This window comes from Bos taurus, chromosome 11 (genome assembly GCF_002263795.3).
Source record: "Bos taurus isolate L1 Dominette 01449 registration number 42190680 breed Hereford chromosome 11, ARS-UCD2.0, whole genome shotgun sequence".
In the NCBI taxonomy this organism is placed as follows: domain Eukaryota; kingdom Metazoa; phylum Chordata; class Mammalia; order Artiodactyla; family Bovidae; genus Bos; species Bos taurus.
Window position 1 is genome coordinate 49,698,534 of NC_037338.1, and position 14,270 is coordinate 49,712,803.

Genomic DNA, 14,270 nt, shown 5'->3' on the forward strand with positions numbered 1-14,270 from the left:
GAAGTGGCAGTGCTGGGATTCAAACCCACTTTATTACACAATCTCCAACACACATCGTCCTCCCTGGGCATTTCAGGTTTGGCTCCTATTCACACACACGTGTATCTCAGATAACAGAATGAGAAGCTCTGACTTGAAAATGGAAAACGGTGGTCTCCTTCCATTTTCTGGAATATTAAGTAAGGTTTTCTCCTGTGAAGTTTTCTTTAAGCTTTTGAGGCCTGTTTTTCTGCTTTTCTGTATGAGAGTACAGAGTGTGATAATATACAACTTCCTAGAAAAGTATCTATTTTTCTATCTACAATGTAATGTATCCACTATTCATGGTTTTCCACTCTCAGACATAACATGAGCCCCTGCTCCACCAGCTGTGCTAAGATGTCTCTCAGTGACTGCAGGTTTGTCTGGCGGTGGATGCTATGAGTAGAGAACCTTGTGGAGAGTTTACGAATTTCATGTATTTTTATGTCACTTAAACGGAGATAATAAGTGAGGATGAGTAGTTGATTTATTTGAGGAAAAGGGTCTAAAAAAAATGGAATCATAGAGAGGGCAAAAAAATGTGGTAATGTATATTAATACAGCTATAGTCTTTCCAATACCCGTGAATGGATGAGAGAGTTGGACCATAAAGAAGACTGAGTGCCGAAGAATTGACATTTTCAAACTGTGGTGCTGGAGAAGACTCTTCAGAGTCCTCTGGACTGCAAGGAGATCAAACCAGTCAAACCTAAAGGAAACCAATTCTGAATATTCATACATTGGAAAGACTGATGCTGAAGCTGAAGCTTCTATACTTTGGCAACCTGATGCAAAGAGCCGACTCATTGGAAAAGACCCCGATGTTGGAAAAGACTGAAGGCAAGAGAAGAAGGGAGTAACAGTGAATGAGATGGTTGGATGGCATCACTGATTTCAATGGACATGAATTTGAGCAAACTCAGGGAGATAGTGATGGACAAAGAAGCCTGGTGCACTGAAGTTCATGGGGTCGCAAAGAGCTGGACAGGACATAGTGACTGAACAACAATTAATACAGTCTCCTGGGGCCAACAGGAGAAGGAAATGGCACCCCACTCCAGTACTCTTGCCTGGAAAATCCCATGGATGGAGGAGCCTGGTAGGCTGCAGTCCATGGGGTCGCTAAGAGTCAGACACGACTGAGTGACTTCACTTTCATGCTTAGAGAAGGAAATGGCAACCCACTCCAGTGTTCTTGCCTGGAGAATCCCAGGGATGGGGGAGGCTGGTGGGCTGCCATCTATGGGGTCGCACAGAGTCAGACATGACTGAAGTGATTTAGCGGCAGCAGCAGCAGCAGCTGGGGCCAACAAAAGAATGATAGGAAGCAGAGGATTGAGAAAAGGTGGGCAAATGAGCGCTGTTAGGTATTAGATGGTAAACAGATCAGGAATGGAGGTGGAAGGTCTAGCTCTTGTGTGAAGTTGGGTGGTGAATATTAGAAGGGAAATATAGGAGGAAGAGGAGGGCTGGTGGCAGGCTTTTTGTTTTATTTTTCAGAGCTAGATCACTCTGTGCAGCAGGTGGGAGGGCAAACTCAAAGAGTCCATGTGCTTGTTTTAAAAATAATTCACCTCCTCTGAATGCAGACGGAGATTTTTGAAGATATGCAGATAGGATGTGAAGGACGCTGGACGGGGATGTGCCACAGGATGGATGGGGCCATCAGCAAGGATTTGAAACACTGAAAGAGGGCTTCCCTGGTGGCTCAGTCTAAAGAATCCACCAGCCAGTGCAGGAGACTTGAGTTCAATCCCAGGTCTGGGAAGATTCCACGTGCCTCGGAACAACTAAGTTTCTGTGCCACAACTCCTGAGCCTGCACCCTAGAGCTCAGAAGCTGCAACTACTGAAGCCCGAATGCTCTGAGAGCCTGTGTTCTGCAACAGGAGAAGCCACTGCCATGAGAAGCCTGAACACCACAGCTTAAGAGTAGCCCCTGCTCGTTGCAACTAGAGAAAAGTCTGTGCAGCAATGAAGACACAGCATCGACAAATAAATAAATTTTTTAAAAAAATTTAAAAAAAAAGAAATAAAGACAGATGGCTGTGCTGGGAGGGGACAAGCCAGTTTTGTGGTGGTGATGGGGGTCGTTGGGATGCCCTGTCCCCGACTGGCCACTAGTGGGCACCTGCACCTCGCACTTGGCCATCAACAGTTGTCTTGGAATCTAGAGGGTCACAGGCAACTTCCAGGCCTGTCCCCCCTCCCCGTGGGGCATGTTCTTTAGGCTGCTCAGGTCTTGGTGACGGGCCATGGAACCTCTCAGGGCAGCCTGTTCTGGATGGCTGTGACAGTCACCTGAGAACTACACAGGACATTGGTCTGTAAACTACCCAGGGCTCAGACCCTGGAAGTTGGTCTCACGATTACTGGAAATCATACAAGCTCACCGTGCCGTGACTTATCTCTCTAGAGATACCTTCCTTCTCCTCAACTAAATTCTAAATTCTTTAAGCTTTTTAAAAAAATTATTATTTTTTATTGATGTATACTTGATAGTTATGCTGTGTGCTCAGTTGCTCAGTCATGTCTGATTCTTTGAAACCCCATGGACTGTAGCCTGCCAGGTTCCTCTGACCATGGGATTTCCCAGGCAAGAATACTGGAGTGGGTTGCCATTTCCTCCTCCAGGGGATCTTCCTGACCCAGGGATCGAACCCACATCTCTTGCATCTCCTGCACTGGATTCTAAGCTTTTAATGAAAAAAGACTGTCAGGAGATCTTAAAATAAGAGGAGATGAAATATGAATGAGATGAAATTCTACATCTGGGATTTGCTTGCAAACAACCCAGCGTGGTGGAAGGAGGAGTGTGAGTGAGGAAAACCATTGAAATTTTACAGAATTAAGTTTTAGAAGCATCATATATTCCAAGGTCTCCCTTCTACCTGTGTGCTCTGTGTTTCTGAGACTCACTGCACTAGAACAACACTAGTCAGCTTGTGGGGCATGTGGGTTGCCCCAAGCTCCTAAGAAAGCCTGGGAAAGAGGGATACAGGGTCCTAGCTGGGAGCATCTCCTAGCCCATCAATTTCAGTCTGTTGCAAACCCTGAGATGAGGAGACAGATCACACTGCACCTCCTCCCAGGACCCTCCAGACCCTCCTTTGTGACCGTGTCGCCTCGGACATTGGTAGAAAGACGTTGGTTGCCTCTAGGGATTTTTGTTTGCATATATTTTAATTGATTCTTTCCTATAACATCCTGTACAGAACAGCCTCTTCAACTGTTGCTGTGCAGCTCCGAAGAGGAAGTGAGGGCTGTGAACCGAGCTCTAGTGGGAGAGAGAGAACTGGGCTGCCAAGGTGGAGGGGCGGCGGAGGAGGACCAATACAAGCCAGGGGCAGGGCTGGCATTTCTGAGCTCATGACATCCTGGGTGGTGTGTGCGTGTGCCGAGGTGTTAGTGGAAGAGTGGTAGGGACATGCAAAGGCAACACTCTAACTGCTGCACTCCTGACCGTCTGGCTCACACACTTGGGGCAACGCTGCTAGACCTTCGGGAAGGTGGAGGCAGTGATATGGGACAAGGTCAGTGAGAGTGTCCCTTCTGTGCTTTAAGAAGAACAGACTTACCAAGTGTGCTGGGGACGGTGACCGGGCGTCCTTGACTGTGGCGCTGGCGGGGACATCGAGGAGCGGCCATTTCATCTGCAGGTACTACACAGGGGACAGAAAACAATGTGGCTGGTGAGAGGGGGCCACGAAAGAGCTCCACGTGAGCTGGGGCCAGGGGCTGGGGGGCAGACACCAAGCTTCATTCGACCTGCGTGCTCCTTACTGGGTCAGTGTCCAGAGATCGGAGCAGAGTAGAGCATATATCGACAACGCTACCGCCACCAGCCCCTGCATCATTTTGGGGTAAACACGTGACAGCACAACTAACCAAAGTGTAATATTCAAAGCCCCTACTGCTGAGAGTCATTAGGTGTGAGACAGCAAGACTCGTCAAGGGACCCAGGGCTCCAAGACGGTGATCCTGCCTGTTCAGTTCCATCTCTCACAGCATCACACACAACACTCCCCAGGAAACAGCCTCTCCAGAGCAATCTGGGGAATGAAGGAATACAAACGATCTGCCTGACACCTCCAGGGTCACGGGGAATATCTGTCCTTATTAAGGATGTGGATCTTTACTTCGCTGTAGTGTTTCTTGATCATGAAAAGATTTTCCAGTATCCTGCCCTCTCCCATGCATCACTGCAAAAACGCCAACCAAACAGTCCCTAACACACACACACACACACACTCACACTCACACATGCACTTTAAATGAAAAGTGATTAACACCAGCCTAGTAGTCTTGGGCAAGAGCCTGGGAGAGAGTGGGTAGAGAGGCAGTGAGGGGCTCTGGAGTCGGGTGTTCATGGGCTCAGGTTCTCACTCTGCTGATTATGCTGTGTAACCCTGGATAAGTGTCTTAACAACTCTGAACCTCAGTTTCTTCATCCATAGAGCAAGGTGATTATCACTAACTTGACAGGTTGTTGGAAGGATTAGGGACAATGTCAAGTCTTGAACACAATCCTGTGCCCATGGATGGCATTTGATAAATGGCAGCTATTATTTTCATAAGCAAACCATTAATCTTTGCCGGGAGCAAAACACACATGCTGGCTTAGTGTCAACACTGATACAGTGCTTCTGGGCAGCAGACCAGCCTTGCAGGCTCTTTGCAGAATTCTTGAGGTTACTTTGAAAATTTGAGCCCTCATGGGAAGTGATGGCTCCAGGAAATGTTTCCCCAGGGAGACAGAAAGAAGTCTTTGAATTACCCCCTTGCTTCAGTTTTGGGACTGGGGAATAAAATCATGACTTGGCCTTGAGCTCTGAGCAGAGGTCAGGAAAGGAGGTTGGGTAGTACCCCTTTGCTCTCCATCAACCACAAAAATATGACTGAGAGGGCAGGGGCTGGACTTGCCACAAGGTGTCCACAGGCAGGAATCACAACCCAAGGACACATTAGCTAAGGCCCAGGGAGTGGACAGACAGCAGCTGGGGTGGGCCAAGTGGGCCCGGCCATGGGAGGTGGAAATGAATGGGGACCTCGTGAATAAGGACAGGTCCACTCTGAGCCCTCTGGTCTCCTGCCTCTCCCCCAGCTGAGTGTCATCTTTGTCCCTACCTTCTGCCTATCTTATTTGCTTCCTTCCTTTACACCCCCACTCATTTATTTCCCTTCTCAGAGCCTACATTTCCTAGATGAACTAACTGCGATTTAAATGCCTTTGGCAAGTCAACGGCACTGGACAAATGTATCATTAGTAAAAACTCATTTCCTCAGTGAATAACTTTTGTGCCACCCTGACAGTTTTCACAGCAGACTTACATATGTAAAACAGTTTAACTTCCATGACAACTCTGCTATGACATGCTGGGGTGGCTGTCTTAAACTGCAAGACGAGCTAATGGAAGTAAATTCAGGGCAGATGACTTGCCCACGTTATGAAAAGCTGGAGCTGAGGTCTCTTGACTTCAAATCCCACACTCCTCACCACAACATGATTCATAAAGCTTTTCTTAACACAATCTTCTGGAACATTCCATTGCCCCCCATAGCCTTTTCTTGGCTCTGATGGGTTTTTTTTCTCTCCTTTTATGTCTCAAACAGGGCTGGCCACCCAGAAGCTGAATGAATACATACATGGCAATGTATTACTGTAGGGACTCTTGAGGTGGCCAGAGCTTGCATGTTGAGTTCTGATTATCACACTTGTTTCTCTACAACCACAAATACCAGGTGAAGTGTTCCAAATTTACCCCCCGCCACATGAAACACCAGTGTTCCTAAAATCCATCAACTCTTCCAGCATCTGGTTCCCTGTCTACAGTCACGAGGGTCAACACCGAACACTCTTCACTCTTGTTGCTTTCTTAGACACGCATGTTGGGGTGGTGCAGAGGAATTGATCTGAATCCTGATTTGGGACAGTGCTGGAGTTTGGGCTCTTTAAGAATACTATCTGCTTAGCTTATGGGCTGGTAGACATAGCAAGCTTGTAGGATTCTTGCAGTTTCTCAACTGTGGCACCATTGACATTTGGGGCTACAGAATTCTTTGTAGTGGGGGCTGTCCTGTGCATTTGAAGATGTTTAGCAGCATCCCTGGCTTCTACCTATTGAATACCAGTAGCACTCACTCTTCTGCCTGGTTATAATAATCAAAAATGTCTCCAGACTTTGCCAAATTTCCAAACTTCACCAAATATCTCTGGGAGGGGCAAAACTGACTATGTATGTATGTGTGTGTGTGTGTATTCTTTTTCATTATAGGTTATTATAAGATATTGAATATAACTCCCTGTGCTGGACAGTAGGACTCTGTCTATTTTGTACATGGCAGTCTGTATCGGCTACTCCCAAGTTCCTAATTTAGCCCTCTCCCACCCCCTTTCCCTTTTGGTGACCATAAGTTTATTTTCTATGTCTGTGAGTCTGTTTAGTTTTGTAAGTAAGTTCATTTGTATCATATTGTAGATTTCCATATAAGGGATATCATATAGTATTTGTCTTTGTCTGAGTTACTTCACTTACTATGATAATATCTAAGGTCCATCTATATTGCTGCAAATAGCATTGTTTTACTATTTTTTATGGCTGAGTAATATTTCATCGTGGGCTTCTTAGGTGGCTCGGGTAAAGAATCTGCTCAGGTAAAGAGCAGGTTTGACCCTGGGTTGGAAAGATCCCCCAGAGAAGGAAATGGAAACCCACTCCAGTATTCTTGCCTAGAAAATCCCATGAACAGAGGAGCCTGGTTGGCTATAGTCCATGGGGCTGAAAAGAGTCAGACATGACTTAGCAACTGAACAACAACAACAATATTCCATAGTGTATATGTACCACATCCTCTTTATCCATTTATCTGTCAACGGATGTTAAGGTTGCTGCCTTGTCTTGGCTACTGTAAATAGTGCTGCTATGAATGTGGGGGTGCATGTATCTTTTCAAATTACAGTTTTCTCCAGATATATGCCTAAGGAGTAGGATTGCTGGATCATAAGGTAACTCCGTTTTTAGTTTTTTCCAGAGTAGCTGCTCCAACTTACATTCCCACCAACACTGAGGGATTCCTTTCCTGCACACAGGGCCCACTCTCACTCACTAATTATAACTGAAACCTGGAAGCTTGGAGGGTGGCTAAAGATCTTTAGCCTGGTCCACCGCTGAAGTCTGGCTCCTTACAGATCAGTCAGGCAGCTGTGGAGAGGGGGTTCCGGGAATAGTATGCATCTTTGCAGGACCCTTCCAGCTCCAGCCCATCATGGAGGTTGAGGGTGTGGCACATGGGCGTGCCTGTGTTCAGAAACAGTTCATTCCAAAAGGTAGGGAAATGGAGGGCTGTTGTTTCCCTCTTTCTACTCTTTGGCTGTTTTTTTTTTTTTTTAAGATTTTGAAACCAGTGGTGGGGGTAAGGAGTGCGGAGAGACCTGTAAGAGCTGGAGCCCCTGTAGCTTGGTGTCATGGAATATCTCTGCATCATAATTCCGAAGAAAGGAGCGTTCTAAAGGGACAGCTGAACTTCTCAGCACCACAGGTTGGGAGAGAAGGAGCCAGCAACACCCCCTTGTAAGCCTTCCCAACCGCATCCCCAGACCTTTGGAGGTGGCTGTGCACTCCTAAACTCCTAAGTCAGGCTCAGCCTGATGTTCAGCGGAAATAAATCTCTCTTGGCTGTAATTCTCATGTGCGAGCGGCCAGCCCCACAGGGCTCATCACTCATTGGTGGAGAACATGTTCTTGGGGATTAAGAGATGTGTGGCTGAGCCTAGATGCTCTGCATAGTGATGGCATGTGGACAAATGAAAACTGCTGGTTTCTCCAAGCCCAGCCTAAGCTCTGTCCAACTGGCCACAGCTGGCTCCTGACCAGTGTATCATGGTCGGACTTCAGCACCTCCCTACTAGGGGATGCTCACTGGGATGGAGCACAAGGGACCTGTGGGGCCTCAATGCACCGATGGCCAAGCAACAGCAAGAGTCATCGCTTATGGGATAAGCACTCTCTTTTGTGTCAAAAAAACAGAAAGAATGGTGAGGACCCAAATGGTGAGGACTGCTAACCCTCAATTTACAAATGCTACTTAACATGCTGCTGTGTGCGGTGACTCTCTGAGACAGGCTAGGTAGGCAGCTTTCCAATCTTACTGAATCTGGGAAACTCTTTTCCGTGTGTGAGGGTTCCATGGAACACACTTGAAGTTGTTAAAGTGTTTTTTTTTTAAATTTTCTTTTCTTTTGGCTGGGCCGTGCAGCATGTAGGATCTTAGTTCCCCAACTAGGTATCGAACTGGTGCCCCCGGCATTAGAAATGTGGAGTCTTAGCCACTGAACCACCAGGGAAGTTTCCTGTCTCTACTTTTTTATAGTTGATTTACAATGTTGCATCAGTTTCAGGTGTATAGCACAGTGATTCAGTTATACACACACATATACATATATATATATATAGGAAGATCTGCTATTGTGGTATTGTGGTTCAGTTAAGTAGAGTGAGGCTGTGGTTTAGAATGTGTCTTTATGTTAAGGAAGGATGATTCTATTCCTATTTTCAAATCTCTTTCACTAGGGCAGATGTTGACTTCTCTTAGGATCTACCGAAAAGGTGGTTTCTCTCACTTGACTCAGACTGGAGATTATACCTAGAAACAGATTTCCTTACACTGAAGCACCCTTGCATTCTCCAGGTAAATCCTATTCGATCACAGGGGTTTGTTTGTACTTGTATGTATTGTGGAATGCTAAACATGAATATTTTCAGATTTTTACTTCTATATTCTTAAGTGAGACTGAATAGTTTTCTTTCCTTCCTCCCTTGCTGACGTCTTTATCAAATGTTGCTATTAGCACTGCCTGCCTGTGGGCTTGGTTGCATCTGACTCTTTGCAACCCCATGGGCTGTAGCCTGCCTGGTTCCTCTGTCCGTAGAATTCTCCAGGCAAGAATACTGGAGTGGGTTACCATGCCCTTCTCCAGGGGACCTTCCTGACCAGGGATCGAACCTGCATCTCTTACGTCATTGGCAGGCAGGTTCTTTACCACTAGTGCCACCTGGGAAGCCCCGCTATCAGTGTTATTTTGGCCTTATTATTTATAAAGGGTGCTCCTGCTCTTTTTCTGAATGTTCTGGGATCCTTTCAGTATCTCGGGCCCCTCCCCAGGCCCCTCCATGGGGATAGCCCTTGGCCAGGTGGGCAGGGGCTTTCTTGGTGGCTCAGACAGTAAAGAATCCACCTGCAACTTGGGAGACCTGAGTTCTATCCCTGGGTTGGGAAGATTCCCTGGAGGAGGGCATGTCAACCCACTCCAATATTCCTTCCTAGGAAATCCTAGGGACAGAGGAGCCTGGCAGGCTATGGTCCATGAGGTCACAAAGAGTCAGTCACAACTGAACAATTAAGCCACAGCACAGGTGGGCAGTTTCTGCTCAGGTCCAGCCTGGGGAAGGGTCCCTGTGTAGGGTCTCTCACTGGAGAACCGGAGCCCTCCTCCTGGAGGGAGGTGGGGCGCTGGGCCTGCAGAACTGTGTTGTGCCTGGAGACCGTGCAGCAGATTAATTGCAGCTGTGCCCTGGAATTTCCCCAGCACACAAATCTTCATGATGCAAAACAGCTGGGAGGAAATCCCAGCATGCCCTGTCCAGAGGCAGAACTGCCAATGAGCGCTGGAGATTAACCCTCTGCCTCCCAGAAGGTAGGGACAGCTCCTTCCCCACCAGGCCCCCCAGTTCCAAACTTGCTGTGATAGAGACAGGACACTCAGGACTCTTGGCAACGCCCACATTCTCCCCATCTAAGTGTTCTCACAGAAAACCCTGTAAGCAGGTCCAGGCAAGAGAGGAAGCTAAGCCTCATGGTACAGACACAACATCAGTGTTCCCAGTTAGGGGCTCCTTACAGCCGGAAGCCAGAAGGCAAGTCAGCTTCACTCCACCAAATGCCTCTTCTCCTTGTGGGGAGGGACAGACTTGGCACAGAAAGAAAGGGCCCCTGTCTCTACCTTTCCTGTCTCATGGTTTTCATGTGTTGGATCAGAAGCTCATCAGCTTAGGTGACCAGTCTTTCCTACCTCTCTGGTCCCTCATGGTGAATGAAGATTCTGGGACACTAGAATTGGGCTCCTTTTAATACAGAGAAGACCTTCCCAAGCCTCCCTCCCAGATCATATGGTGGGCCAGCCATCCAGGAACACAGGCCAGAGACCCAACCCTGAAGGCAGATGGCCATCCACTCTCCGATCCCTTTTAAAGGTGATTTTTAACATCAAGAATTGTATTATAGGGATTTCCCTGGTGGTCCAGTGGCTAAGATACCACACTCCCAAAGCAGGATGCCTGGGTTTGATCTCTGGTCAGGGAACTAGATCCCACACACTGCAACTAAGAGTATGCATGCTGTAACAAAAAAAATACAAGCTGGATTTAGAGAAGGCAGAGGAATCAGAGATCAAATTGTCAATATCCGCTGGATCATAGAAAAAGCAAGAGAATGCCATAAAAACATCTACTTCTGCTTAATGACTATGCTAAAGCCTTTGACTGTATGGATGACAACAGACTGTGGAAAAATTCTTAAAGAGATGCGAATACCACACCACCTTACCAGCCTTCTGAGAAACCTGTATGCAGGGCAAGAAGCAACAGTTAGAACAAGACATGGAACAATGGACTGGTTCCAAACTAGGAAAGGAGTACGTCCAGACTATATATTGTCACCCTGCTTGTTGAACTTACATGAGGAATACATCATGAGAAACGCTGGGCTGGATGAAGCACAAGCTGGAATCAAGATTGCTGGGAGAAATATCAATAACCTCAGATATGCAGATGACACCACCCTAATGCCAGAAAGCGAAGAAGAACTAAAGAGCCTCTTGATGAAGGTGAATGAGAAGAGTGGAAAAAGCTGGCTTAAAACCCAACATTCAAAAAACAAAGATCATGGCAACCAGTCCCATCATTTCATGGCAAACAGATGGGAAACAAATGGAAACAGTGACAGATTTTCTTTTCCTTTTTTTTTTTTTAGATTTTATTTTCTTTGGCTCCAAAATCACTGTGGATGGTGACTATAGCCAAAAGACGTTTGTTCCTTGGAAGAAAAGCTATGACAAACCTAGACAATGTATTAAAAAGCAAAGACATCACTTTGCCAACAAAGGTCCATATATCAAAGCTATGGTTTTTCCAGTAATTATGTATGGATGTGAGAGTCGGACCATAAAGAAGGCTGAGTGCAGAAGAAGGTTTTGAATTGTGGCGCTGCAGAAGACTTTTGAGAGTCCCTTGGACAGCAAGGAGATCAAACCAGTTAATGTTAAAGGAAATCAACCCTGAATATTCATTGGAAGGACTGATGCTGAAGCTGAAGCTCCAGTACTCTGGCAACCTTATGCAAAGAGCCGATTCATTGGAAAAGACCCTGATGCTGGGAAAGATTGAGTGGCATCTTTAACTCAATGGACATGAGTTTGAGCACACTCCAGGATACTGAAGGACAGGGAAGCCTGGCGTGCTGCAATTCATAGGGTCGCAGAGAGTCAGACATGACTGAGCGACTGAACAACAACAAAACTAAAAAAGATCCTACACGCCACAATGGAAGATCAAAGATCCTGAGTACTGCAACTAAGACCTGGAACAGCTGAATTAAAAAACAAAGTCACTGAAAAAGATAAAATGAAAGAAGTAGAAAAACTGGCTTCCCCAGTGGCTCAGTGGTAAAGAATATGCGTGCAATGCAGGAGACACCGGAGACCCAGGTTTGATTGTTGGGTTGGAAGATCCCCTGGAGGAAGAAATGGCAACCCACTCCAGTATTCTTGCCTGGAAAGTCCCATGGAAAATGAGCCTCGTGGGCTATACTCCATGGGGTTGCAAAGAGTCAGACACGATTGAGCGACTGAGCATGCATTAGAAGAACTGGTTCCCAAACTTGATGGATTAGACACAGTTCCAGGAGCAAAGTATAAAAAAGGTTTACACTCTTATCCTTTATTTCCTTTATCTATAGATGACTAGTTTCTGCATCTGCTTAATTTTCTGAATAGCACTAAACCCCCAATACAACCACCTTTTTTGGTTTTGCTCAAGTGTAGATGGCTGTGTTCCTTCTTGAAGTTTTGTTGATAGGTGAGTTGTTACAAATAAATCCAATTAATAAATCTATAAAGCCCTATGATAAGTGACTTTTCAACTTAATATGACAGACCCAATTTTCCTTGGAAAAGTTATTTAGAACCACATGTGGCTAGTGTTTTAAGCCAGGGAAGGGAATTTTGTCTCTCTAGCACCTGTCACAGCAACTTAGTCAATAAATATTTTTGGAGCCCCTCTGTGCACTGGCAGCAGAGGGGCTCCAAGAACATTCCATGACTATAGAGTAAACTCAAAAATAAGAGTGGGCTGGCTGGGTTTCAGTTTCCCCATAAGTACCCATTTCCTGCCCTTTCCCCCAATAATTCCCCTTCTTTCCTGCATGGCCTCAACCTATTCTCTTTCTCTCCCAATTCAGAGAATCTGGCCATTTTGCCTACCAGATTTTTTTCTCCCTTTTTTGACCACACCTTGTAGCATGTACGAACTTAGTTCCCCAAACAGGGATCAAACCAGTGCCCCCTACATTGCAAGCACAGATTCTTAACCACTGGACCACCAGGGAACTCCCAAGAGACAGATTTTATTTTCTTGGGTTGAAAAAATCACTGCGGACGGTGACTGCAGCCATGAAATAAAAAGAAGCTTGCTTCTTGGAAGAAAGGCTTTGACAACCCTAGACAGCATATTAAAAAGCAGAGACATCACTTTGCCAACAAAGGTTTCATATAGTCAAAGCTATATTTTTTCCAGTAGTCAAGTACAGATATGAGAGTTGGACCATAAAGAAGGCTGAGCACCAAAGAATTGATGCTTTCGAACAGTGGTGCTGGAGAAGACTTTTGAGAGTCCCTTGGATAGCAAGATCAAACCAGTCAGTACTAAAGGAAATCAATCCTGAATATTCATTGGAAGGACTGATGCTGAAGCTCCAAAACTCTGGCTACTTGATGCGAAGAGCCAACTTACCGGGAAAGACCCTGATGCTGGGAAAGATTGAGGGCAGGAGGAAAAGGGGGTGACAGAGGATGAGATGGTTAGATAGTATCATTGACTCAATGGATATTGAGCAAACTCCAGGTAATAGTGGAGGACAGAGGAGCCTGGCGTGTTGCAGTCCATGGGGTTGCAAAGAGATGGACAGGACCTAGCAACTGAACAACACCAGAGCTGAAGAAAGTTGTTTTAAAAAATATCTCTACCAGAGGCCAATTTTTAGTGGTGAAAGGACAGAGCACAAAAGTTTAGAGAGCAGGGTTCCAGACTCTCTCTAACCTCTCTGAACTAGGTCGTCTCACCTTTTAAAATGAGACTGTTTCACTTCATCAGCCTGAAGCTTGGGACCCAAACCAGATGGCCTTCTATGGAAGAGAAATCAAATGCTCGTCTAAAGCACAGGGCGTGCCAGGGAGTGGAGCCTGAGTTGAGGGGCTCAAATCTGACCCCCACTTCCGAGCTGTGTTCCTGAGGACGTTTCTTGACCTTGAATAACCTCTGCTTTCTCGCCAGTAAAATGGGAATAAAGGGTTTTTTATTTACAGGAATGGTCACCCAGGAGAGGACCAAGGTCGGGCACATGACACGCTCTCAGGAAATATGTGTTTCGTCACTAAAATGTAGTAATTTTTGTGCAATGAGCCTCTTACCCGCACTTTTCCCAGGGGCAGGGAAGAGCTAATTAATAGGATTCAGCCCCTCACTCATCTCCAGGTGCTCTGTGGGGAGCGATCCTGTATGGGTAAATGTTTAACAACTGGCTGTCTAAGCGAAAACAGAAAGATGAAGCCTGCTTTGCAGCACTTGCTTGTATTCATAGTGAAAATCTTCCCACTGTGGCTGACTGTGAGCTCCCACGGTGAGTCGCCGACTGCAGGGTGGGGAAGAGATGCTTATGATTGGCTGGGGCTGCTTGCTGTGTCCACAGGTGGTGGGAGGCTGCCATGTGTGGTTCTCAGCTGAAGTGGTCTTGAGGGAGAGCGGGACACTCAACCAGGCACGTCTTCCTGACTGCAGTGTCCTCCTTCTGGAGGGAGCAGGGGAACTCTGTCCCCAGAGCTATGGGGGCTCCCACTCTGTGAAGGGGCCTCTGGGATGGAGACCTGGGCTTTCCAGAAAAGTCAGAGTCAAACTGCTTTTAGGTCCTCATTTCCAAGTC

The 14,270-nt window shown here is 46.4% G+C and overlaps 1 protein-coding gene across 2 annotated transcripts in view; it reads right to left on the reverse strand.

Annotated features, from left to right (window-relative positions):
- The window catches only part of TCF7L1 (transcription factor 7 like 1), a 203,509-nt gene that overhangs the window by 24,380 nt on the left and 164,859 nt on the right, over nt 1-14,270 (reverse strand). For both annotated transcript variants that reach the window (XM_024999427.2, XM_024999428.2), the window contains exon 4: nt 3,599-3,682. In XM_024999427.2, the coding sequence (XP_024855195.1) occupies nt 3,599-3,682 (84 nt within the window). The remainder of the gene's footprint in view (nt 1-3,598; nt 3,683-14,270) is intronic.